The 27965-nt window shown below is 36.5% G+C and overlaps 1 protein-coding gene and 1 long non-coding RNA gene across 6 annotated transcripts in view; both read left to right on the top strand.

Annotated features, from left to right (window-relative positions):
• The first annotated feature begins 5870 nt into the window (after window positions 1-5870).
• On the top strand, window positions 5871-8839 carry LOC139973083 (uncharacterized). The gene is made up of 3 exons (XR_011795140.1): window positions 5871-6129; window positions 7139-7237; window positions 7620-8839. It is a non-coding gene; the product is annotated as an uncharacterized lncRNA (long non-coding RNA).
• Window positions 8840-10843: 2004 nt separating this feature from the next.
• LOC139956014 (uncharacterized) overlaps window positions 10844-27965 on the top strand; it is a 183547-nt gene continuing 166425 nt past the window's right edge. For 3 of the 5 annotated variants that reach the window (XM_071955178.1, XM_071955177.1, XM_071955182.1), the window contains exon 1: window positions 10844-11089. In XM_071955178.1, the coding sequence (XP_071811279.1) occupies window positions 10993-11089 (97 nt within the window). In that variant the 5' untranslated portion in view covers window positions 10844-10992. Of the gene's footprint in view, window positions 11090-25902; window positions 26131-27965 lie in introns of those variants that run through there. The other 2 variants (XM_071955180.1, XM_071955181.1) reach the window with 2 other exon arrangements.

Below are 27965 nucleotides of genomic sequence, written 5' to 3'. Positions count from 1 at the left end.
TTCGACTCTCATCACATTATTCAGTGTAAAATATTGTACTGTGGTGAGCTTCATTTGGCCTATGGCAAGTTCGAAGTTCACCGTTATAATCTTTCATTTAAACATATGTAGTGTTGTATTTAGCATCATTATTATTCAAGTTTATCATATCCTTTTATTTCAGTTTTACCGCGATAACATGAGTGAGGAATCTCAATACAGAACCGTACTCCTGTCTTTTTCTCATCATTTCGCTGGTTAGCCAGCTGTCTAGTGTCGCATATCTAGACGCGTCTGCGAGGGCAGCATAGGGCGCATGCGTCGAAACGAATATCGTCTGGTTCACTTTCCTTGTGTTCTGGTTCGATGACGGATCGCAACATTTTACGTAGGCTTCAAGTATACGTGATCGGCGGCAAACGCGTATGGGAAGCCATGTGGGACAAACACCGCATATATATATATATCCGCGTACTAATTTGAATATATACGCGTATACATTTGAACATATAAGTGTTTATATTTTTAGTCAATCATATAGGTCTAAATATATCCGCGTATTAATCCGAATATAAACACATATTAATTGGAATTCATATGAGGATAAATTCCTCAAAATGTTTTACTCAAAAGGTATAAAAAAGTGTCAGAATCTTGACCTTTTATCTCCAAATTTCGATTGTTGAAGTCAAAATCGTGACATAAAAGGTACAATATAAAGGTCAACATTTTGACTTTAATCAATATTTTAATATTTTTAATATTTTAATATACTTGATAGGATGAAAAGATATTTGTTTACTTTTAATTTAACAATTTTGAGATACAAAGTAAAAAATTATGAAATAAAAAAAAATCATCGGTTTGGGATTTGAGGACAACCTTTTTCCTTCCTATGTTAAGCCTCCGTGTGTAGTAGACGATCTTCCAGGGGTAAGAGTGAGAAGGGTCGCTTAGCTTCCTTCATCCTGAAAAGAGGGCTTTCATGATATTTCCTACTTTTTACTATTTAATTTTAACTTTCGGGGTACTCAAAGTGGAGGGGTGGGGAGGTTGGGGAGTGATTGCTCCCCTGGGTAAGTCCATGCACACGTTTTAATTGTAATATATATATATATATTACATATATATATATATATATTACATATATATATATATATTACATATATATATATATATATTACAAATATATATATATATATTTATATATATATATATATATATATATATATATACATACATATACATACATATAGTATACACATACGTATATTACATATATATATGTATATATATATATATATATATATATATATATATATATATATATATACGTGTATTAAGTCATGCTGTTTTCTAAGACATGCCATGTATGACTTCATACACGTAGGTATTCGAATGAATACGAGGATATTAATACGAGGATATATGCGGTGTCTGTCCTATATGGCTTTGCCATACACGCGGCGCCGATGCAGCTTTACTGGATCGGAACGGCCGGTGTTATATTCATATATGAAACATTTGCAGTGTTAAGAGATTTAAAGACTTAACACGTAATCCATAAGTCCAAGCGGACCTGTTATTAGGATTATGTTATAGAACGATAATCTGACGGCAAATTTAATATGCTTATCTATTACCGATACATTTCCAGCTTACGATGTGAACCGGTCACTCAAAACGGCTTAAATACGTACAGTAAGCGATATCGGCATGACGACCCCGGCTCCCCGGCGGAATGCCGCTTACTTGCCGCCGGTGGCATCTCGGCCTTCATCCGCCGTCAGCCCGTCGGCGTTAAACTGCTCCTTTACCGAGGGCGGCTTGCCGCCTGCTCACCGCCGCCGGGCCGCGAATATTTTTTCTCAAACTGAACTGACACTATAATGATTTCCTCGATTCTGATTGGCTCTCAGCGAGCACGTCAATCGTCAAACAGCGAACAAATCAAAAGACACTGACATATCGTCAACTACCTTTTTCGTGTACACTCACTGGCTGGCACTCACTCGCTCGCCGTCTTAATGGCCACTGCATATTCGATTAGGCCCATCATGATTCATTGACTGAATACATTTTGAATTCATGAGTATAAAACTAACAGTATCGCAACTCCGAATGTACACAAACACCTCATACATATGTACATCGGCTACATGTATACAATTACAAATGCACTGTGTTTTGTTGTGTTGTATACTAAACACAGTACACTAGGCTTCATTATACATGTCTTGTGTAGAGCGGAGTGCGAAGTCAAGCGAGTAAACAAACAATCGAGGACTGCCTATAATGGGCGCAGTAGCTGGGAATAGTTGCTTCATTGTGTTAAGAACACTATATACTTTCGTTCATATATACCTACCAAAAGTTCTGGAAAGTTGCTACTGTGAATATCTTGAATTTGTTCGTGTTGATCATACTGATGTCGATAGAGTATGGAGGGATCCATGTTGAATACTACAGTATATCACTTGCTCCCTGAGAGCCAATCAGAATCGAGCCGGAAATAATTTCAGTGTCAGTTCAGTTTGGGAAAAAAATATTCGCCGCCGGGCCGAAGGCCGATGTCGGCAAGCCGCGTGTTAGCCGACGTCGGCCCACCGGCGGGTATGAAGCGGTTTGCCGCTGTCGATATGCCGCTGGTATGCCGCCGCCGGCGCGGCGTCGATTTGCTGGCTGGGTCCCTAAACCCTGGCTGGGTCCCTAAATTAACAAAGCCCTCGTTAATACATTAAGAGGGGCGTTTTAACTTTTCATTTTCCAAATTAGCCCCCCAAAGCCAAATCTTAAAGTAGAACGATAGTCACAGAAAAAAAAAATCTCTCATTTTCATATATAATGTAGTTTATATGTTACCAAGCAACATATTTTTTTAATTTTCCAAATAGCACACCGGAAAGTTATAAAAAAGGGAATTAAAACATCGTTTTTTCGCCTCCGTAATTTAGGAATTTGCAAACACTGCAACGACCTTGAACAGCCCTCAGGTCAGTGAATGACGTCACTGTGATGATCTTTTCTGTTGTGAACTGTTCAGTACGGAGCTGTGCGTGCATTTCGTGTCAGCATAACTGTTATTTTCCGGCGTAATGTTCAAGACATAAATAGATAATGAATATCATAGTGTTTCTTGATTTCTTCACCACGTGTTAACAAGTTTTTTTTTACGAAATTTGCGGCGATTTCGCAACGATTTCCCAATATCTGAAGAGGTAACTCGCAAGCTGACCCAAAGTAACGTAAATCTCAAGATCACGTTTTTGGCGGGTTTTATACAGAGTGATGTATGAATGTGCTCACTTACCAATCAAACTGGCGCAATAACAATAGTGATGATAGTCTCAAACGTAGATTAGTATAACATCCGAAAGAAAATCCAAAGTTCTAAACAAAGTAGATTCGCTTGTATGCACTAGGCCTACTGTAAAACATGAACGTTCCTTGTTCCGTGCGTCATTAAATCCAACAGAAAGGTTTCATTGAGCTTGAAATACAACCGCATTTGAACTCAATCGAGTTGTTAGTCTAGCTCGAACAATTTTCTCACTACATGCAATGCCTATTGCGTTTATTCACATGCATGCCTCGTGGTTTGGGCTTCAGGAGGAATCGTATTCTAGCCCAACTTCACGTAGGTCCGCAAACGGTACTTTCACACTGTGCAAACATATATAGTGACAGTGTGCGCTACCGTAAGTAATACTTACACGATGTTTTGTTTCGCTCGAGCATACACATATTTCCTATTCGTATTACATTTAAAGTGGTTTGGAGGGTATGAACACATCTCTGCCCCAAAAAACTCTGCCTTAGCGATGTCCATGTCCCAATTGAAATTTGCACGTGGATTCTCTCCTCACATAGTCATTAGGCTGTTCACGTCTGACATGTCTTCCAGTTCCAACACTTACTGTTGCATTTATCGGGATATATATAAATAATGCGGCATAAAAGCATCAATCTTTCAAACTTTTATTACTTTAGTGACCTTGCCACACGCAAATTTCAATTGGGCCCGAGAATCATCTTCTGTGAAGTGGGCAGAACAAACTTTCACATTCTTGCCATGAGAAACTCCTGGTGCGATGAAGTCTTTCCTGGTTCTCCTCACAAATCGTATCCAGAGTTTCCGATATCTCTCACTACTTTTTCCGCTTGGAAAATTGAAAAAAACTTATTGTAGAGTCCACATTCGTTCTGTTGCATCCCCCTACAACGCAATTTCTTGGATTTTGCTAGTGGTTTACGTTGTTTGTCGAGTCCAATATAGAGTAGGTTTGCAACTAAACTTACACACTAAGTGCACACTGCTGAAGTACACTCACGTTGTTATCATCATAATGACGTCACATGTCACTGTAGATCACGTGATCATCATATCGATTTTCGCGAAAAGCCCAATTTTTGTTTAAAAAATCAACGAGTTTAGGAATTTTTTTAAGCCTTTCCCAACATCGGATTGACTTGAATTTTCACATGTGTAAAATGGAAACCAACTAGAATACTCTTGAATAAAATCGTATTTTTTCGTCGATGGTGAAAAATCACTATCGTTCATCTTTAATTCCTACCCTGCGGGGAGTGTTTCGTGTGTAAATCAAATTTCCCCACACACACACAAAAAAAAAAAAAAAAAAAAAAAAACGGGAAAATAACCGAACACGTAGGCTATATCGCATGCTCTATGATCACACGCTCAGAGCGCGTCGGTTGGACTAACCTGTTTTTGGAATAATTTTTCAGCATCAATAAACAAGTTTAAAAGAACTTGCTGTTGTTAGTTACACTTTCAGCATTAAACCTATAAGCCTAACCACCCCTATAACAACCCATCAAACTCAAAAAGGCGTTTTTGGTTGAATGTTATTCTGTTAAATTAGTGTTGGCATGGATTGAGGACTACTCCAGTAAACTGATAAGGGTGTACAGTTTACATGAGATACCCCCATAATCGGAGTCTGTCCATACATTTATGAGTTGCGATACCATAATGATGGTTGATTTTGCTAAGGGTGAGTAAGGATTCGAATAAAAGTAGGGGATAAATAATTATATTGACAAAAAGGAAAGCAAAGTGAGAGTGAGAGAGACCACCTTCTACTATTCTTCTTCATTAAAACAGCTGCCAGGACCTGGAAAAGAAATTGTTTCATGATGTTTATTCTTTATCACCTTGTTGCCCTTTGGTAAGATGCTAGTTGGCTAGTCGCATTGCCTTAAAACTTGTGAAATTTGAGGCCTGTTGTTCATGCCAGTATAGGTAATGTCTAATTATAATAGGTGAATTAGTCATGTGACCGCTGTTACACCGCACATAAATCAAAAGCTACCCTGCCGCAACGAAATGCGGAAAACTGTGGAACGCGAAAAGGACCACATGATATGATGATGTTAATGATGATCTAATTTTATACGTTCATGTACTAAACAACTTGCGATCATGTACTAAACATATACGATGATGTACTGAAAAACTAAGATGTATTTCAAAACATTCGATGAAGTACGGTACTAAAAACGTAAGATGTACATGAAAACATATACGATCATGTACTGGAAACTTGTGATGATGATGAAAAAGCGCAAGTTACAAAAAAGTGGCATATGGATATCCACTATTGTCGTTTGAATACGCGTATGAATATCCATATGTAAGTGTCCCTAGGAATTTCAAAGTTGATACCAAAGCCGCCCTAATGGTTCTATGATGAGTTTACACTGAATATTCATACTCGTATGCTTACGCCACATATTAATATACATACGCGTATGTAGACGCCACTTTTTTTTAACATAAAGGCCCTGTCACACTCTACCGATTTTCCTGGATGAATAGGAACAGCCTGTTTTTCGTTCGGGTCTTCTAGCCACAGTGATAATTAGGACCAGGGCCCCGTTCCACAAAGACTAACTTACGCTTGATCTTAAGATCAAACTTAAGTTCGATTCTCATGCGATTGATCGTAGCGTAAGTTCGATCGTTAAGTAGCGTTCCACAAAATCAAACTTACGCTACGCATGATTTTAATTAATATTTGGTTAGTGGACGAGGCTACTGTGACCTTTCGTGACCTCAAATCACTTGTGTCTCCGAAGTTTTGACACGGCGAACAACCTGTCGGCGCATTACATGTCATCAAAATGGTGAGTAAATATCAGATAAATGTGTCAGAATAAACATTTAACCACGATCTTTACAAGAATAACTTTGCCATATTTTATTGCACTGGTTCGTTGTGTGTTACGACTCAAAAACATTGAAAGATCCTCCGTAGACCGCATTTTATCTGCCAACTTGGTAGTCTTTGCGTACGTTAAATTAGTTTAATACAGGTAGTCAGTGTTATATGTAGGCTATGTACTAGAGCCTAGAGGAATACACGGGACAACGTTAGGCCTGCCTACGTCTTTTCTAAAGTTTAGGCCTAGCAGTAGCACAAATTTATATTAGCAAATGACTACTGTATAAAGGATAAACTACATAAGTATACACCTGTATTATTACACGGACGACTTAGGCTTAGTACTACAAGACTATACAGTATACTTAGGCCTATAACGGTACCCGGCTAATGATTACAACTTGGGATCATTGACTGATATTGATAAATTGTCACAAAATACAAACATGTTTAAAGTGATCGTAATTCAAGGGACATGGCTTGAGAAGCTATTACAATTAAAGCTGTTCAATGGGATGAGCAGCTGTGTGTGCTGCTTGCCTATAGCCATTGACTGTTGGAACTCAAAAGAGAGGTCACAGGGTTTAGCCTGGTATTGGCAAGGCTGGCTCATTAAGTTTAGAGCACAGTGTTCTTGATTCGTTAATGATAACTTGACAATTTTCACAGTAACCATTTTTCCTAGTCTAACTCAAAAGAAAGAAATCCAGGAGGAAAATTTTTCCCGGCAAGAAATGTTTATTCTTTGCCAGTTTGTCAAAGAAAATCGTGATAAATTGTTTTATCGAGCTGGACATTGCTTCTGAACTAAAAATGAAGTGGTCAGATTTGAAGATTTTGGCCAAAAAATATCAAAGAGCTAAACATGCAACAGGTAAATAGCATTTATTGGCACCTCACATCCATCACATTTTTCTTGACACACAGTAAAATCCAAATTGATAAACATTGTTCATATCATGTTATTATAGGTGGAGGGCCAGCAGCTGTATACAGCCCTGTTTACGAGGCCCTGCTCTGGGGACATCAAAGACCGACCCTTTGACTGCTTTTTAAGCGAGTCATCACAGGTACAATTTATTTTTGATATACATGTTAACAGACCCAATTTGATGTTGAGTACAAGAAGCCTATGGGTTTTGGTGGAGGTTAAAGGTCATTTGTGATCACCAGAAGTCAAATTGTGAAAGCCTAGAAAAACTTACAGCACTCCAACTTAATATCATGCACAATATGTTTTTGGTACCCTTGATGAATAATTTTGAAAAAGATAAAGGGAATAAAAAGGAAAAATAGTTACCTTTTTCCAAAGTGAAAAAATCCTTTCACAGAATTTTAAATTATGTGCAATTATTCTATTGTTACGTCTTATAAAGGGGACGGCATCCATAATGGGAGGGTTTAAGGAGTATCTTGTAATTGATCAATTGTTTTCATTTGCTCTATTCACAGGATTCACATGCACCAACAGAAATGTCACCAAACAGGCAGTCAACCCATGCCCCAACAGTTCATTCCAGGCCAAAGAAGCCAGTTATACTGTCTCACTGTTATAATTACACAGCCTACACTATAGTGTACTCTTCTACGTGGAATATAGGCCTATTGGTTTTTTTTTACTAATGTAGCTTTATTGCATATACAAGTGAACTACTACTTGAATAGGAAAATCATCTGAGAGGGAGTTGTAGATAATATTAATGATCAAGGATTGTACACTGCTTTTCCAACCATCTTTGAGTTGAATGTAATTTCTGAACCGTTCTTTATGTAACAGCATTGTAGGTCAACTTAAGATACTCATTTTTAGCTTGTAAACTATCTGCCTTAGATATTAAATTTCTATCGGGTGTATACTACTGGAACTAAATTGATGGTCAACATAACTTAAATTTTCTGCCCTTTTTGCTAAGATCATGTGTAGTATCTGTTCTCTTTCGAGGGGAACGGTTATGCACACCCGACGATGATCACACAGTCACAGTCCCGATGAAGGAGACTAGGGTTGAGAGCGGATCAGTCGTTCGGTAATTTGGTGTTCGTGCCCAGGTTCTTTCCTGGGCGACTTTTTCTTAAAAAGTATATAACTTGAATTAAATTCAAAATGCGATTTTAAGTTGTTATGTTAGAATGTCAGAACTGTTTTTTTTTTGCTCGAATGCATGTGGTATTTGAAAATGCAAAATGTTTGGTTGACATATCATTCATATTCTTTGCTGACACTATATACAGCCAAAACTAATTTGCCTCATTTTAAGTAAACAAGGATAGGGGAAGAGTTTTGGTTCTATTTGCATGCCATCGCCAAGCAGACATCAAAATTTGTTCTTGAGCTGGCTGTTGACATGCTCAATCTTGGCTTGTGTCCTTGTCTGAACACTGCAATTAAAGAATAACTATACATTTGAAGACAGCTGTTTATTTCATTGTTCACTATTAAGTATTTATGTCTATTTTTGTCCGTATGGTGACCTACAATATACAGTAATAACTGATACTATTGAGTTTGTGATTTTGTGTGTGTGCTTTTTTGACAAATCGAAAGCGGTATATAAATAGATACCATATAGATATGATACCATACCTCGATATGTTTTGGTTTTTATAAGCTTACTTATTGAATGAGGTCTCTTCGAGTTCTGAAAAGGCGTCATCAACCACGGCTGTAGAGGATAACCAGTCCCCAAGAAGTATCCCTTGAAGTTGGTGGTCCTCAAGTTGGTGGTCTCCTAACAAGGCTTTCACGTAATATCCTACTGTCATGATCACCGTGCTACAACATTGATGATTTTGTATTTTGCACTACAAATTAACTGTACATTGATTGCATGTCTACCTGTACAGCTAACAAATACATACTCATCCGGCCCATAGTTACAACCGCGGATTCCAGTCAATGTCCCATATACTGTACCCACAACCTACGGAAATCCTGCTACCAAAAAATAAATCCCTCGAGCCTTGGTCACAGAGGCTGGAGTGGTTAGGAACTGAATTTCATCATTTCGGATTTGAACCAATGCTCTTGTTACCCTCCTCAATGCCCGTGAGGCAGATGACTTGCTGCATCCGTGTAAAGAGGCACACTCTGCTAAGGCACTTTTTTATCGTAATTCATGAAATCTTAGTGCATTGATAACCTGCAAACTGGCCGACAGAGCCCTACTTCTGTTGGTGGGATGTTCTAACTTGACCAAAGTCATACAGCCTAGCCTAGTAAACCTTTATCTTTGGCATCATTGTAAAGTTCAAAAGGCTGCCGTCTGTCTCTAAAAATTCTCTCTCTTGGTAGAATTCGACGATAAATTCGATAATTACGTTGTTGACCAGCTTGCTGATACAAATATAACACCATTTGTGCACAAGTATATAAAATTTACATTTTTTTTACATCTACATGTAAACAGTAAGAAACTAAACAAATTGTATATCAATTGCTTACCATAGCAAAGTATCACACTTACGAATGATCTGGATCACTACTTAAAGTTACGCATGATCGGATCGAACTTACGCTTGATATCAAGCGTAAGTTTCTTTGTGGAACGGAGATAAGTTTGATATCAAACTTACGCTCGATCAGCTGATTTACGCACGATCGATCAAACTTAAGATCAAGCGTAACTCTTTGTGGAACGGGGCCCTGGTTTGCTATCTGTTGAGCCATTTCGATGTGGAATAACCCTCTCCAAACTTTTGATATTGACTCCGTTTCCTTTTATCGGACAGTACATGATCGTATTTGTTTTGATGTAGCCTACATCGTACGTTTGTAGTACGATGTATGATCGTATATGTTTAGAACACGATCGTATACTTTTAATACATGATCGTATGTGTTTGGTACATGATCGTGCATTTCTAGTACATGATCCTGTATTTCTAGTACATGATCTTAAGTTTTCAGTACATGATCTTAAGTTTTCAGTACATGATCGTAAACAATTAGATCATCATTAACTTCATCATATGTTGTGGTCCTTTTCGCGTTCCATAGAAAACACAGATAATAGCATTCATAGTAACCGTAGTACCACTCTCAAGTTTTATACGAAGTGCTTAATAATATTTGTGTTTTCGTCTCCCTAGATTTATACCTTTATGCTACCTATTAAAAAAAAAAAAAAAACTTTTCTCTCATTGTATTAATAATCTAAATCTACCGGAATTGTACTCTGCGCCAGATGGATAGTCTCCTGGGCAATCAGTAACAGATGAGGCACCCTATTTGAAATTTCTGGCTAAGACACTGTGTGTGTGTGTGTGAGGGGGGGGGGGGGAGGTGATGGGAACTTCAGCTGTGACACATTTACATTTTTACTTTTTATATATGAATGTTCCCTGATAGTGATTCAGTAAAGTAAGTAAAACAGCACACTGGAATATATCTGAAACCCCCAATATGTAAGTCCGGTAGTCCGGAAGCGGTAGCATCGTGAGATCACTCTTGCTCATGTTTTTACTACATTTATTTCCAGGGTTTGTTCTCCTTTTCCCTTTCTTTCCTCTTCCTTTCCTCTTCCAAGTTGACATTTCCTTTCTCCTTAATCTAAGATTGTTTTATCTGTTTCCCCGTGCGTGATAATGGTTCAGTCCAATATGTCTTTGAAAGTTCGAGCCAATGACGCACTTCCATTATAACACCCAGTAAGTAAATTGCACAAGTCACACATCTCCATTACTTTACACACTGCGATACTCGCGCAACGGTAGCAGAACAACTTTCCCTTAGGGTCTAAACACACGGATCCCGTACAAGTTACAGAGGGTAACAATCAAGAACTCCTCAGCCTTGTCAAGGCCGACTACCTTTATTCGGGACAAAATGGCTGGCATTGTACGTGGAAGTAAATGTCCTGTGTTGGTAACTGCGACTATAACAGTGTTTCTAATTTTTCTGTTCAGAATCGGTCCTGCATTTGGTAAGTTAAAGAAATGCCACTATTAGCTGTCACTATATATAGCGGCAATGACACTGCCCGGCATCGGTAAACTACCTAGACCACACTAAGCCTAGCTCTATTTAAGAGACCTAGGTCTGCTGGCCAATACTGGAATAATGCTGCCAAAACTAAGTTTGTTGCTTTCATTTACGTTCATGTCCTGTTGTCACCATATGCCTACAAGTGTTAATTAGCGGACAATAACAAAACTGTTACTTTTTCGTACCTGCTTTAAAGCGATAATAATTAACGCAATGCATACTGTAAAATGCCAATAATTCCACTATAGCTGAGATGAGATGTTGCTTTTTCATTTGATATGATTCTGGAATTTAATGGTAGACAATTTCTGCATCCATATTGAACTGAAACTTGTGATCCTACCAAAACTTGTGGAGAAAGGCATAAATTGCAGCAATTTTTAAACCCATTTTTTTCTTCAAAAGACTAAACAATTAATTTTTGAGAATATGCAACAGTCAAGAGAGGTACAATGACGAAATTAAGTTATTCCTCTTACACGTGGTATGAAAAAACAGTCAGTAATACTTTGATTTATTGAAATTCGAAGGCTACAAACCGTTCGATCCTAACAGGAGTGAGATGCAAATGGGACAATTAGCTCAAAATGATCAAAATTGATTAATTTGAGTTATCGACCTAGTTAGGAGGTCCAGATAGCATCACATTAAAGAGTAAAACTTTTTCTTTCAAGTGATATACCTCTACTATCGGTAACAAAGCCGATTTCTTGACCAAAAGTGGCCTTAAAGTTTTAAAATATTGATTAATTTGTTTTCTTCAAAATCTATGAAATTGAGTTATGTGTGAAGCGGACATCACGGTAGGCTCCATAACTAAAATTAATTAATTTTGAAGAAAATAAAAAAAATAAACAGTTTAATTATCATTACACATTACGTATATATACAGCGCGTTTAGAGAGGGGTCTGTATCAGGGTTAAAAACTTTAAGGCAACTTTTGGTCAAGAAATCGAATGTAAATGAGCTACATTACATGCTCCAGCAAATACATGCTTAAATCATGTCTTACTCAATGTTTCATACACGTACATGCAAGAAGCATGTTTTTTTGCGCGGGGTTTGAAACAATACATGTATGAAAATGCCCTATGCACTATGGCATGCGTGAAGCATGTATTTGAAATGTTTGATACATGTACATGCTTAAAGCATGTTTTTTGCTTCGGATTTGAAACAATTCATGCTTGAAGCATGTTTTTAAATCCATTGCATGCACTATTGCAAAGGAAATATACATGCATGTGTTCCATGGAAATACATGCATGAAAGTATTCCATGAATGCATGCATGAGGAAATGTTTTTAAACATTATAGTTTTGGTTGCTTTGTGTGACAAATACTGTACATGCTGTAAACATGTTTTTAAATTCTGATGTAATGACACACTTTTAGAAACAAATATTGAATGCTGCATTGAAAGTTAATTTATTGAAATACTAATTACATGGCTGTATATCGATGACAACTGATTTGTGTGTTAATGGTATTTGTATTAATATTGCTGATGAGTATAAAATCGGTGAAAATCCAAGAATTGAATTGTGACAAGTTTTTGGCAGGATCTGCAGATTCTGCAGTAAGATTGCAAATTTATGCATAAAATAAGTCTCGCAAATGAGGCAATGCTTAGAAATAAGGTAACATTAAATAAAATACTGGTTAAGAATAGACTACTTACAAGAAATGTGAAGAATCGACTTGTTAAGAAACAATTAGAATGAAATGCAAAATCTGGACTGAAAGCACTGAACATGGAAAATCGAAGTTTTATTTATGTTGAAAACATATACTAACAAGTTTAGCGAGAAAGGCAAATTAAAGTTATCCTGGCAAGCTAAATAAAGTATATATGCAAAACTGAAAAATAAGGAGTTGGTCACATGTAGATAATGAACGGTAGATAAAATTATGAACTGGAATATAGCTGATAAAAAATATAATGCAGATGAGCTAAGAAAGAAAGCACCTTAAATGCAATTATACAAGTGTAATAAAAATGGTATATCAAAACATTACATATGCCCATGGGGCACCCTTAATTGTGACTACATTTTCCTCACTATAGATGTGTAGTGTTATAGTATTATAGTATAGTATAATAGTACACAAGTATACTGTTCTTAAGGTAGTAATGAATGAATCATGTTGAAAGATAAGATCTGGATACTCAAAACACTGATCAAGTCATAAAATTTGGCAATGCTTATCCAATTAAAGAATGGATTGGAAGCTTACAGAATGTTGCATCACAGAATGGCCACTCTGTATGCTATAAGGCACATATACAGAATATATATTTGTCATAAAATTAAGGCAAAAAGAAAACCTGAGCAACATTAATATAGTTAAGCTTCATCAAAAATATGTAAACATTCTAAAAGCATTAAATTTGGTGTAAAACGTAAAACAAATTACTAGCTTGGTCCATTGCTGACTTCTATTCCTATAGGCTTGGTGATTTGTGGAGCCAAATAGCAAATTAAGAACAGAGTAGAAAACTTTCTAGCAGGTATACCTATAAGCCAAACACTAGCTTTTCAAGATTTGTACAGCACATGCAACTCATCAATTTCTGTGAACTTCTCTCAGGGCAAATAGGGAATATCTACTTTACATAACTCACATACAAACAAAGTTCATATTAATTAAACTCTACATTTACACTTGCAAAGATATTGGCATATCAAGATTAAGGCATATTTTGTAAATATATATATGACCAAAAACAATAGGGATCATACATTTCCCCAAGCCCCACATGCAGTATATGTCAGATATTATAAACTACAGTATTTCTCAATTATCAGAGTTGACACTTTTTTGTAAAGTTTGTACATACATGGCAAACATTTCCTGGTGCATTGTACTGTCTGCACTGAAATGCTGCCGCTACACCACTTGACAAACGTGACCCCATGCTGCTTGCAGACCCTATGAATCATGCTGTTCGCAGCCGGTATTCTACTGTTGTAGGCATCAAGGCGTAGGGCAATTCCATGACAGAAATCCGAAAAGAACAGAAACAAACATATATATAGGCTATAGATATTTATTATAAAGAAAATCCACGTTATCTCCAAAGAAAAATATTATTAGAGAAAACCAGAGAAATAAGATATGACTCATAACTGACAAATAAGGAGTACAGTAGTGTTTTAGGAAATAGTATTTTCTAAGACATTACTCCCTATTTGTCAATTATGAATCATATCGTAGTTCTAGGGTTTTGTCTAATAATATTTAATATATATATATATATATATATATATATATATATATATATATATATATATATATATATATATATATATATAAAACACGATGTGTCACTTCTGGTCGAAAAAGTGCTCGATACACAGGGTAGAACTGTATGTTTAAACATCAATTATGGACTTTTCGATGAACTTGAAATTCAACCATTTTGCATGTATGTAATCCTTAACTCATTCCAGTTACATTTCTGCAATTAACTTTACCAATTACGGACGTTAAATACGTGAAAAAAGGGCAGAAAAGTCAGCCTTTTAGGAAAACTATATCAGACATTCCTGAAACATTCCTCAGACATCAGGTTACCATGTGACGTCATTGTTGGTATACCCACAATCAAAACAATGATTTGTCCCTCAGTTAGTGTGCAAAGTTGTATACTCGACCACGGATGAGCTGCGAGAAACATCAACGATATTACTCCTTTTTTCCCAAAATGTCACAATTCTGTCTAGTTGGAGGTTGTAGTAATACCTTAGCCTACAAAAGCATCAGCTTTTTTAGCTTTCCGAGTGAAATTGACCATTTAAGTGTGAAGCCTAAAATCTCTCCTTGTGAACACTTCTTAGTTGCCCAGGGTGTCCTTACATGTAACATTATATCACGCAATTGACCGTACATGGTATTTACTGTTCGAGGTGACCGTATAATAGACTATGTATACACCGTGCCTCGGGTATCATGCACTGTTAGTCCAGTGGGTATAGTGAGCTACTATGGCGGGCCATCAGTCTCAAATCATGGGAGATCGACTTATACCGATTTAAATCGACATATACCAGTTTCCTTCGACATATACCAGTTTCCTTCGACTTATACCAGTTTCCTTCGACTTATACCAGTTTCATTCTACATATCATCGATTTAAATCGACATATACCAGTTTCATTCTACATATCATCGATTTAAATCGACATATACCAGTTTACTTCGACATATCATCGATTTAAATCGACATATACCAGTTTACTTCGACATATCATCGATTTATTCTACTTATCATCGATTTAAATCGATGATAAGTAAAATAAATCGATGATATGTCGAAGTAAACTGGTATATGTCGATTTAAATCGATGATATGTAGAATGAAACTGGTATATGTCAATTTAAATCGACATATCATCGATTTATTCTACATATCATCGATTTATTTTACTTATCATCGATTTAAATCGATGATAAGTAAAATAAATCGATGATATGTCGAAGTAAACTGGTATATGTCGATTTAAATCGATGATATGTAGAATGAAACTGGTATATGTCGATTTAAATCGACATATCATCGATTTATTCTACATATCATCGATTTATTTTACTTATCATCGATTTAAATCGATGATATGTAAAATAAATCGATGATATGTCCATTTAAATCGACATCTACCAGTTTAAATCGATGATATGTCGAATTAAATCGGTAGAAGTCAATTTCCGTGGACTTATACCAGTTTCTAGCGTCTCAAATTGACATATACCTATTTAAATCGACATATCATCGATTTAGCTCATTAACATATTCCAAATCCCGATTTCGGTGATGATTGACGTGTGGAGATACATCACGTGTAGTCACCTGACAAGGCGGGCGAATAATTGAAAATAAACACGAGCACAGTGGAATGCATGATTTGAGCTTGAATACTGTAGTTATTTAATAGTTCCAAAATTACGAAGCTAGCAAGGGTGTTCATCATGGTTATATGTCAATGGTAATTATGAACAATTACTTGCAAAAAGATTTCGGTGTAACAATAAGGCTGAAATAACTGATATGTCAATGACGTGCAATTATCTCAATGCAAACTGGGCTTGTCTACTCGAACACGTGGCGCTATAGTATAGGAATACACATGCAACTGAATAGGCCCACAGTACGTACACAGATGCAATTACCTACTCCAGTTACACCATAAACAAAGATGATATTGTTCTGCAGTGAGGCCTACTGTAAGGTTACGTTTTAATGTAGCTAAGTATATACCCATGGGGTTTAACAGTTACAGTATTCAAGCTCAAATCATGCATTCCATTGTGCTCGTGTTTATTTTCAATTATTCGCCCGCCTTGTCAGGTGACTACACGTGATGTATCTCCACATGTCAATCATCACCGAAATCGGGATTTGGAATATGTTAATGAGCTAAATCGATGATATGTCGATTTAAATAGGTATATGTCAATTTGAGACGCTAGAAACTGGTATAAGTCCACGGAAATTGACTTCTACCGATTTAATTCGACATATCATCGATTTAAACTGGTAGATGTCGATTTAAATGGACATATCATCGATTTATTTTACATATCATCGATTTAAATCGATGATAAGTAAAATAAATCGATGATATGTAGAATAAATCGATGATATGTCGATTTAAATTGACATATACCAGTTTCATTCTACATATCATCGATTTAAATCGACATATACCAGTTTACTTCGACATATCATCGATTTATTTTACTTATCATCGATTTAAATCGATGATAAGTAAAATAAATCGATGATATGTAGAATAAATCGATGATATGTCGATTTAAATTGACATATACCAGTTTCATTCTACATATCATCGATTTAAATCGACATATACCAGTTTACTTCGACATATCATCGATTTATTTTACTTATCATCGATTTAAATCGATGATAAGTAAAATAAATCGATGATATGTAGAATAAATCGATGATATGTCGATTTAAATTGACATATACCAGTTTCATTCTACATATCATCGATTTAAATCGACATATACCAGTTTACTTCGACATATCATCGATTTATTTTACTTATCATCGATTTAAATCGATGATAAGTAAAATAAATCGATGATATGTAGAATAAATCGATGATATGTCGATTTAAATTGACATATACCAGTTTCATTCTACATATCATCGATTTAAATCGACATATACCAGTTTACTTCGACATATCATCGATTTATTTTACTTATCATCGATTTAAATCGATGATAAGTAGAATAAATCGATGATATGTCGAAGTAAACTGGTATATGTCGATTTAAATCGATGATATGTAGAATGAAACTGGTATATGTCGATTTAAATCGATGATATGTAGAATGAAACTGGTATAAGTCGAAGGAAACTGGTATAAGTCGAAGGAAACTGGTATATGTCGAAGGAAACTGGTATATGTCGATTTAAATCGGTATAAGTCGATCTCCCATGATTTGAGACTGATGGCCCGCCATAAGCTACCGCCCGTGTTGGGTCACAGCAAGGGGAAGTAGTCATGTTAGGATTTCATCGCATTTATCCATTTGTTATATTCCGGTATCGTGTTTTATATTGTCCATTTTGTTTGTTCCGGTATCTGCATGGTCCAAGGAGTGGAATAAAAACGGTACTGTAGCGATCGGACGTTTTTATAATTTGTTAGTGACTGCATGTCTTTGTGATTGTGTACGTAGTGGATGTTACTGGCCTAACTAGGCCTAACTCTATGGAATAACACAGAGTCACGGTAGTATTTCGCCCAGGATTGAACGAGAAACGTGGATTTGGGATATTCACAACGGAATTTGGTTTACTGCTAGGATATTTTTTCCTGTGTGTGTACTTTGGATATTAAAACGAGTAAGTTCAGCTGAAGCTTAGTCATGTATCCTACCCTGGTCGAATTGGGCCTACCAAATTGAAATCAAAGCAAACTGGATTGTTTGCCCAATGGAGATGGGAATTAAATACCAATGCATACATGTGATGCATTTACATTATGAATGATTCAAATTTTGGCATAGAAATTTGTTTGTGAAGTAAACAAAAAACTTATTCCTCAGTGTGCACCTAGGCTATGATATCACACCTGTATGCTTCAAGTCTATTCTTGGTACAAAATTTGAAAACTTCAAATGTCAATATTCGAGAACAAAGCATTAGAATTTGAATGTAAGTTTTACCAGAATGTTCAGATTATAGTACTCTCTGATATAACTTTTGGCTGGACAATCCAAAACTGCCAGCATAATTGGAGGACTATATGTGACATACCTCAAAAGTTTAACTACTCTCGCATTCCTGGACAAAACTATCTTCTTCAACCGATGTCTCTGATGGTGCAATGCCATCCAAAAATGAAAATTCTGGGTCTGAAAAACTTGTCTGTAAGAAAAAGTATGAACAACTTTTATTAAAGTTATAAGCAACCTCAGGCCTAGAGGAAAGATGATGGATGCATGGATGTGGAGTGTCATTCTTCCCTTTAAATGAGGGACTATTATTCAAAGAGTTCTATCAATTGTTCTGATTCAAGCCCTTGCAGCATATAATAACAAAATCAAAAAGAGAAACAAAGCAAAGATGGTACAACTTACATGGTATATCAACATCACTTCCCCAACACCTCTACTACTACTTTAAAGATGAACGATAATGACATTTTACATAACTCTCTGTACAGTGGTTTATATTTGAATTTTCCTTAAAACTGGGATGTTGACTTTCAAACACAAACCGTTTCTTTCTGCTGATTAAAGAAATTTCTGGTTGAAATTGCTACTGATGAGGCAGTTTGTAGGGTAATCTTTGCAGGATGCATATTTATAGCTGATTTGAAGGGAAACTGTACAGAAAGTTGTGTATCTCTCAACTACCTACCTATCCGCCTTTAAAAACTGCCTATAAAAAAATACTACAAAAATCTAACCTGTTTCTTGTTGCTTGTTTCTTGTTGGCATTCCAATGCACCTATCAAGCGTTTCAAGAAATGCAGTTCCTCACAAGTGACTGCTGTAAGGAAAGAGCAAAGGTTCTGTGAAATCTTCTTGACATAAATTGAAAATGTTTGTTAAAACTAGCTTTATTCTGTCAAAATATGTCCATATATCATAGAAAACAATAGTGAGACAGAAGAGGTGACACAGCTGAAATGATGCATGTAACCAGAACAACAAAATTAAAGGTTTATCTTAATGCATCACAATATCAATGGAGCATTTGCAGTTCATGTTTGGACCAAACAATTTCAGAAATAATATATTATCAAGTTGACCTTCCGTGATGCATGATCCTTCCAGTGAATGATGTAGCTTATAATCTTACATTGCACGTCTTTTAGTTTTTCAGGATAAGTAAAAAACAAAACAAAGTAGGGGCCTAGGCCTAATTAAAATAAAGAAAACAATGTAAACATTATGAGAGCACATGTGCAAAAACATTACTTACATGGTAATTTTGGTTGGGGCATACGTTGATACCGTTGTAACTCTCTCCTGAGCTCGTCGTTCTTCGGTTTAATCTGAACCACGTACAATGCAAGTGGTATAATGCAAGTGGTAGGCTATAGGATAGGCTACTACAACATGACCGAAAAGTTGAAATTCGAAAAATGCACTCAACTAAATCACTGGAAATAATGAATCCAAACTGCTTTAAACACTAGATCCGTTGACAGAAACAATAAACCTTGATACTAGAGTGAACGCGACAGGAGGTGTTCACTAAAATGAGCCAAAAAACGAGCAAATTTCCGAAGAAAGATGATATCGACAACACGCCACTGAAGTCTTCCGATATCTATATATACTGTAACTATCTTTGAAAGTGTATAAGTTTTACCGCCGAAATTGATAGTCCCGATAGGCCGTCTTCCATGTGCCAAAAAAGTGCTTAGTTTTTGGATTTTGCTCAATTTTTTAGGGAATACTTGATTTGAGTGAAAATGAGTACAATTTGATATAAGGTTTGGTTTTCTGTTTGTTGGCAGCGACCAAATGTGCACACGGCTGTGCCAAGAACCAAAATGGCGGCTAGCTGCCCATATATAGCTATGATGAATTTGGAAGCTTTTTTAATAGCCAGGGTGGAAGATTAGAGTAATAAAAAACAATCCCTATGAAGGGTCTTCTGGAGAACAAAAAGCCCACCAAATTTAAAATTTATCCGATGCTGACTGGGGGAACAATTAACAGAAAACCAAATAGAGGGCGCCCTTTACTCGTTGATTAGACTTTTTAAGAAAATCTACCGACCTGTTTAAGAAACAATACAGAGGTTGTATGTAATAATTTATGACTGGAAGTTACATACACATGTGAAATATGGTATCATAGAATATTCAATGCTATTATGATGACTTCAGAAAGTCTTGCTGTTGCCAAGGTAACCAAACATTTTGTTGTTTTTGAGGATTTACCAGAATGAATGTTAGCAGCTGTGATATCTCTATTTCTACATGAGCTAGTGACCTCGAAACTTGGTAGGAATGTGTTTTTCTTGATTGAGACCAGTTTCATTACAACTTTACTTTGTTTTCTGTGGTACAAAGAGATATCTGGTGGTCAGGAATTAATGATCAATACACATTATAGAGCATATGTTCTCAAGCTGAAACACATCAAGGCTGCCCCTGGTGGAAATTTCAGTTGAACTTTTGAACTGGGTTCAACTGGAATTTTCTATACGGAAATTGGCCCAAATTTGAACTAGGTTGAAATGGGTGAACTGGGGTTCCCAACTGGTTCAACTATGTTTTACTGGATCCAACTGGTTCAACTATGTTTTACTGGTTCAACTATGTTTTACTGGGTTCAACTATGTTTTACTGGGTCAACTATGTGTTACTGAACTTACTGGGGGTCAACTATGTTTTGCTGGGTTAAACTGGGTGAACTATGTTTTACTGCTTATATTTTTAAATAGTTTGAACTGGGATTCTCAACTGGTGTTATCTACACTTATATAACACCACACTATAAGAAGTTTTCATTTTTTTTAACAGTAGATCTATATAATATGTATGGGTGTTAGCCACTGAAAATAAATGTTTGTTCTTGATCAGGGAACTCTGGGTTTGGTGTGATGACCTAACACAGAGCAAGACACATAAAAAATGGAGAACTCAACTGGATTGGATCAAAAGAAATTATAATTATGAATAACAACAATGTACAGTTGATCTGGGCCCAGTCAAAGAATTTTATGGAACAACTTACAGTCGTGAGGTGCGCACCCAAAAAATAAAGAAATACACTTAATTTAAAAGTCTGTTCTGGTGAGTTGGCCTGCTGGTGACATCAAGTAATCTATGACCTCAGATCCTCTACAACATCAGATATTCTACGACATCAGTATAGTTGAACCCAATGAATGGTATTATGAAAGTCGGATTCCAACAAAATAGTATCCTTTAATTTATATGAAATAGTGTTCCAGGGTATCCTTTCAGTAAAATAATGTCAATATCCTTTGTAGTAAAATAATGTCCTTTATAAGTGATGGTGTCCTGGATATCCTTTATTGTAAAATAATATCCTTTATAGTAAATAGTATCCTTATAATAAATAGTGTCCCAGACTGTCAGTTGAATATCACAACTTCCATAAAATAATAAGGCCTACAGTAACTTGAACTATGTAAATTAAGGTTTAAAACAAACTACTGTATCCAGCCAATAAACTATCTTTCTCTTCTTTTACAACTGCCTTGCTCAGATACTAATAGCCAACTCCCTATACCCTCACAAAACTCCTTTTGTTCCTAAAATATATATACACACAGACCCCATTTCCTGTGAGAACTAATTTCCAGGAAGAACAAGATAGTTGCCTTGCAACCCAGAAGAGAGAGTTGTTATTAAATCAACCCTTTTGCTGCCACAAGACAACATACAAATATACTGTACAAATGTGTAGCCCTCTGTACAGTGAGCACTGCACAATGCACTAATAAACAAGTAAAACTATGGTACAAAACAAAACTTTATGTAAGAGCTGACCATCTTACACTGTACAAATGAAGCCTCACTTGAAATAAGATTGATAGTTTAATCATATGTTCATAATGTTCAGTGTAGGGCATCCTCACATTTGTAGCATAAACGTGTATGCTGTACACTACACTAGGCTAATGACTTTTGCAAAATATGTTATTATATGACGGTAGAACATTCTGTAACCTAGACCTTGTATCAGATGAGGAAGAAGCCAACTTTGATGATCGGAGAAGTATTTTCCCAGAGGTTCATCAATTTCTGTTTGGTGATCTTCTTCAATAGAGGTATCTAGATTTGAAATCAAATTAAAAAGATGTAAAACGATTAAAATCCCTCAGGATACCTCCTCTACCTGAGAGCGACATACAGTTGCTTTGTTGGGTTGATATGTTTTTTGTGTATGACATTCCTATGTTGAGTTGGAACAATTCCTTTTCAGAGATGTCTGTGAGTGACAGCTTTTCTCAAATTTTATATGGGCCCAACAGACACTGACTATTCGTTGCACAGAAAATTATTTTTGTCTTAGAAATGACAGCATGACACATAGCACAGTGAAGGCTCACTCAATTTAGAAAACATACAAATGATCTTTATCAATTTCAAATTATGCCATCCTGCTAACAGATTAAAGCTAAAATATTGATTGAACATCCTTTTTGTTGATAGTCATAACAAACTAGCCTCATTTTAAAATTCATAAATGATAACAATCTATGTCAAATGGTCTTATCTTCCTTCATTTCACCTAATGTTTTCAAAATTCATATCAAACTGCACTGCAGGTTTTCTAACAATTCTTCAATTAATTCCTAATTTCATGTGTAGTCAGATAAACTCATTTCACAAAATCATGCCTTAGAGGCAACTACCTTCAAGACATGATATCTAAATACCAGGATAAAGCATAAAAAGAACATTTGGGAATAAAACAATAAAAGGCCCTTTTTGCTCACACTAAATCTTCTAGAAATCTGCAGTACTAATTGACCACGTATTCACATACCAATGTAAATTCAAGCAGTTCAGTTACATTGTATGCAAGGGAAATGAGCTTTTAAAGTTCCAACAAGTGAATTGATCCAAGAGGTGTTACATCACATCATTAAAACAATTTGTTTGTGTTTATTAACATGTTTCTGTATTTCATTACTGTTTAATGGTAGTCTGCATTAGCCCCAAATTATAGCATGCTATAATTTAGAACCACAAGTTTTCAAAAAATCCTTCCCTGTGAGTCTTTACTTTCCAATTTGTTCTTAGACATACCTCATGAGCACACAAGATGACTGAATGTCCTGGTGAGGTAAATTTCTTCCAGGGTGGTAATAAAAAAAAGTTAAAGAATTTTGACCAAAAGTTACCATATTTGAAAATGAGGCTTATTTGTGATCAATACAGCATACCTTTAACTCATAATAAAATGCATTTTGACAAACTTCTTACCTTCAACTGCTTTATGTTGAGGTAATTTCATCTGTCGTTTCTTTGCTCTGATAATATCTGTTTTGTTGGTAAAAGCCGCCTAGCATTCACGATGGTAGAAGATGTCCTCAGAGCTGTCAGGCTGTTCTTTGCAGGGGGATAGAACTTCGTGAGCAACATCACACTGTGGGCCAGATAATTTGCACCATTCCTCAGCACAGGCAATAACTTTAGACCAACTGATTGGGGTGAACCTTGTTAATGGCCCAATCTTCCCAGCACAATGGACTGCACATTTTGTGAGAAGTCATCATCAAACTGTTAGAGAAAATAGCAAAATAAAACATAAAGCTGGAACTTTACTAGTTCACGCATTCATAACCATAGCTAGTCGATATGGAGTAGTGAGGCACAGTGGCTGCTTTCCTGGTCCATGGGATAGAGGTTAGGCCAAGTGCAATCCACTTGAACAGATCCTAGTGTTATGATACTTTGCAAAACCTTGGTTGTTTTATCAAAACGTCTTTGTCTCTTATTGACTTGTGCAGAGCCTTGCCCTTTTGCATCTAACGTACAGTTACAGTAATTACAATTATAAATCAAGCAAATTTGGCAAAAGGATACAGTAAGTCTAGCATCTATGCCAGTAGGCTAGTCATTAGGGTTAGTCTGACTCTGAGCAAGTATACCATCTACGATCTAACGTCACCATCAGTTAAGTAGGCCCGTGCCAAGGATGGCTCTGATTATTTATTATGTTAAAACTAAATGGGAGCAACAACTAACATTAGGCGTAGGCCTACGCCAATACCAATTGATACGAAAGTCAACCTTGCAGCAATTCCTCGATTAGAAATCTAGGAATAAACAACATTGGATGTACCAACGTTCAATCGTCCGTACTATAAGGACATCATAAACTAGGCCAAGCATAGGCATAGCCTATATTGTTTGCTAAGTCTAACGTCAACGAAGACTTTGGTCAGGCAGATATATAATGTAGGCTAATGCAATATCGCAATCCCAACTGGCGTTAGGCGTTACAACTTTGCAGCGTAGGCCTACGTACTTAATCAACAGAAATTTCGACCTCATTTGCCTACAATATGATACATGTGTACACATATATTTTACGACTTTTTTGGCGTCTACAGTTATTCTATTCTTACCTTTGTCAAAAAGTTTTCTGATCATTTGGACTACCATCTCCGATAGATTGGAGCAATGGATGGGCTACGGGCTCTATATGCAGACAGTGCGTGATCTAGGCTAGCTACAGTAGAGGTAAACAAAATAAGTTCGGGCCGGGTCAAAAAGTCACGAGAAGCAGCCCTATGATTGGTCAGTTGCCCAAAATCAGGCATGTCCCATAATCAATTAAAATACTCTAGTTTTACTGCATTTTTATAGTAATGTGCAACAATCGTGTTGTTGGCATAGCAAATTATGAATCTCGTGATTATTCTCCGCATTTTAAGCTACAGTAACACCATTCCCCTAAAAAATTGAGCAAAGGAAGCGAAAAGCAAGCCATGGAAGACGGCCTACGAGTAATGTTCCTTGGAAATGTGAACTGTAATAAATTTAACAGGAAACGAATCTATTTGGTTCGTGTTTCGCGGGTGAAACAGGACAGGTGTAATTAATTAAAAGAAGTTATTTTAGAAATTGTGGGTTTTTTTTTTGTATCGTTTTCTCCGCTTAACAAGACCAGACAAAGTTAAAAATAATGAATAAACGTACCGGGCACGCCGTCTGCGGTTTAGTTCCGCGTCGGTATGGTCGGTCATTATGCATATTCATGTTGCCGACAGCAATGTTCAACTTAACTTCGACCAACGTAAAATAGTATATTGTACTGTACTAAACCAGTAGGAAGGTCCGTGACTACCTTGCTTGGAAAAATAAAGTCGCAATTTAAGGACGTTAATATTAACAATTTCGAAGAAGCAATAAACCTTGCGCAAGATGGTGATACATGGCGGAGGTTAATTACTGAGCATGTCGGATACACGAGACTCAACTTACTACTACTACTGTACTGTGCGCATATCGCGCTATATGTATAGGCCTAGATCTTGTCCTTAGACAGTTTTAGAGGAAGTACGGACGACGTTACTTCTATGCTCTAAGAAAATTCCGGAACTTATGTCGATCAATATTGAGGCCTACAATGCCTTCTAAATATAGAGACTATTTCAGGACAAGCAACCCGTTTAAATGTATGCCACCAACCACACGGTGGCGACTAAGCTCATCTCAGTTAGACGAATAAGACAATGGTGATGAAATGCCTTACGTTAGGCCCAATATTAGTGACACTACTCATGTTAGTGTTGACGTTAGCCCAGCTAGTAGTAGTACTGGTTCTACGACTAGTCTGAATACTACTAAACGTTGGTACCACTCAACTCCCAACAGAAGGAATCAATGAAGGAGCTGAAAGGTTGTTAAAATGACTTTTTTTACTTCAGTTATGATGGAACTGGATGTTTTTCTCACCATGAACAAAAGGGTATACAGCCTGTGGTATTGGTAAGGCTATAGACTGCCTACAGAAAACCTAGTACTTTTTATTAGTAGGGTAATATTGTGAAGAGGCCTATATAGGCTATATCTTATTTGTATTACTATTACTGCCTTGGTCCATACCTAGGATTAGCCCTGTAGCCTAGTCCACCAAAATTACCTGCAATTAAGCTTCTTTAAAATGAGGAGCATGAAACTGCCCTTAAAATGCATAGCTGGAGGCGGAATTTTTTTTTTTTTTGGCTAGATCATACTAGTCTTTAAGTATTTTAGTAGTAAATAGTACACAAACAATACCGTGGTTCCCGTTTAGTCCAAAGAGACATTATTTGATGTCAAAGTTACAGTAGCAGATTCGAACTGACCAGAAACGTGGTGCAAATAGCACGTACAGGTCACTCTGTGATGTCATTGTGCGGAGTGTACCGCAATCACAATGGACTTTCCACGTATTTCTCGTAAAACAGTGAACCTTTTCTTAACTTCACTCTCCGCAAGAGTTACCTGAATAATTAGATTGAAGGGCTCGTGTTCAGTGCTCAGAAGGAAGAACAATTACACTTAGGTTGCCATTCTATTATTTTTTTCTTGGGGGGAGGGGAGGAGTAGGGGTGGATGACAAGTTGTTTGGCAAAGAACAATCTAAAGACTTCTTTGCTGTGAGTCACGATGTAAAGCAGAAGTTTTGTTTATGCAGTAGCAGGTATGTAGCGCTTGTGTGTAACGTGGAAAAACTGCCAATTTCTCTGACGAAGGATGATGTATCCAACAATAAATTAACACATGTTAATGTTGACGTTGCACCACCCAACCAAAGATATTTTATTTCTGTGTGTGATTTTGGTTGCTGTTTGTGTGTGCATGGATTTCACTGATGCAAAGAATATTAGTTACATTGCTGAGGTTCCCAATCTGATTAAAAGTGATTGAAACAGAGGGCCCTGTTTAAGTTACGTACGTATAACATAATCTTTTTATTAGAAAGCTGATTCTGATCAGTATTGTTTGGAGAAAGAAAGAAATTAACCCACAGGAACACTGTAGATATAAATGACTATATGAATAAAATTGTGAATTCAGTACAATGCAGAAAAATGTTATTCTTGTTCACAATTGATTTTCAAACTCTATTGATAGTTATTTAATTTTTATACTAATTGTGTTCATTGAACGGTACACACCAGTCGAAGAGATGCATAGTATAAGTACTGTAACATGAATACAGTAAATGGTATGGTAGTCAAAGGTTTTTTGCTTGCATGTAGACCCAATATTTACCAGCTCTGACAACTCTCTCAAGGTACCACTGGCTATGTAAAACAATATCTATGGGTATACTAGACTTTTGTTAACATGTACCACCTTTTTAGCTCATACCAGCATGCTGGTGTGAGCTATTGTTACAGTGCAGCGTCTATCACTCTATCCGTCAACAATTGGTAAAACCGCTGCCACTCGCACAGTGTTTGATGGAATTTCATGAAACTTGGACACAAGGACCATTGGGAATAGGGCCATCAGAGATGGTCCAAAATTTGGGGTCAAAGGTCACCTGTGGGCCGTAATGGGCCATTTTGTGGAAATACGCAAAATGCTTCTTCTCCTACAAATTCCATGGTACAATGTTGAGGGTTTGTCACGATAGTACTATGGTAGTTTTACCTTCAGGGTGTTCATGAATTTGAGATCAAAGATCAACTAGGGGTCTTTTGTGGCCCGGGCCGCCGCCCTATATTTTCAAATTGCTCCTGTTCGTACAGTGTATGGCCAATTATAATGAAACTTGGTCACAATGTTCCTCGGGATGAGGGTTACGAGGGGTGTTCGGAAAATTGAGGTCA

This window comes from Apostichopus japonicus, chromosome 2, assembly GCF_037975245.1.
Source record: "Apostichopus japonicus isolate 1M-3 chromosome 2, ASM3797524v1, whole genome shotgun sequence".
In the NCBI taxonomy this organism is placed as follows: domain Eukaryota; kingdom Metazoa; phylum Echinodermata; class Holothuroidea; order Aspidochirotida; family Stichopodidae; genus Apostichopus; species Apostichopus japonicus.
This window is presented reverse-complemented; position numbering and strand designations above follow the sequence as displayed.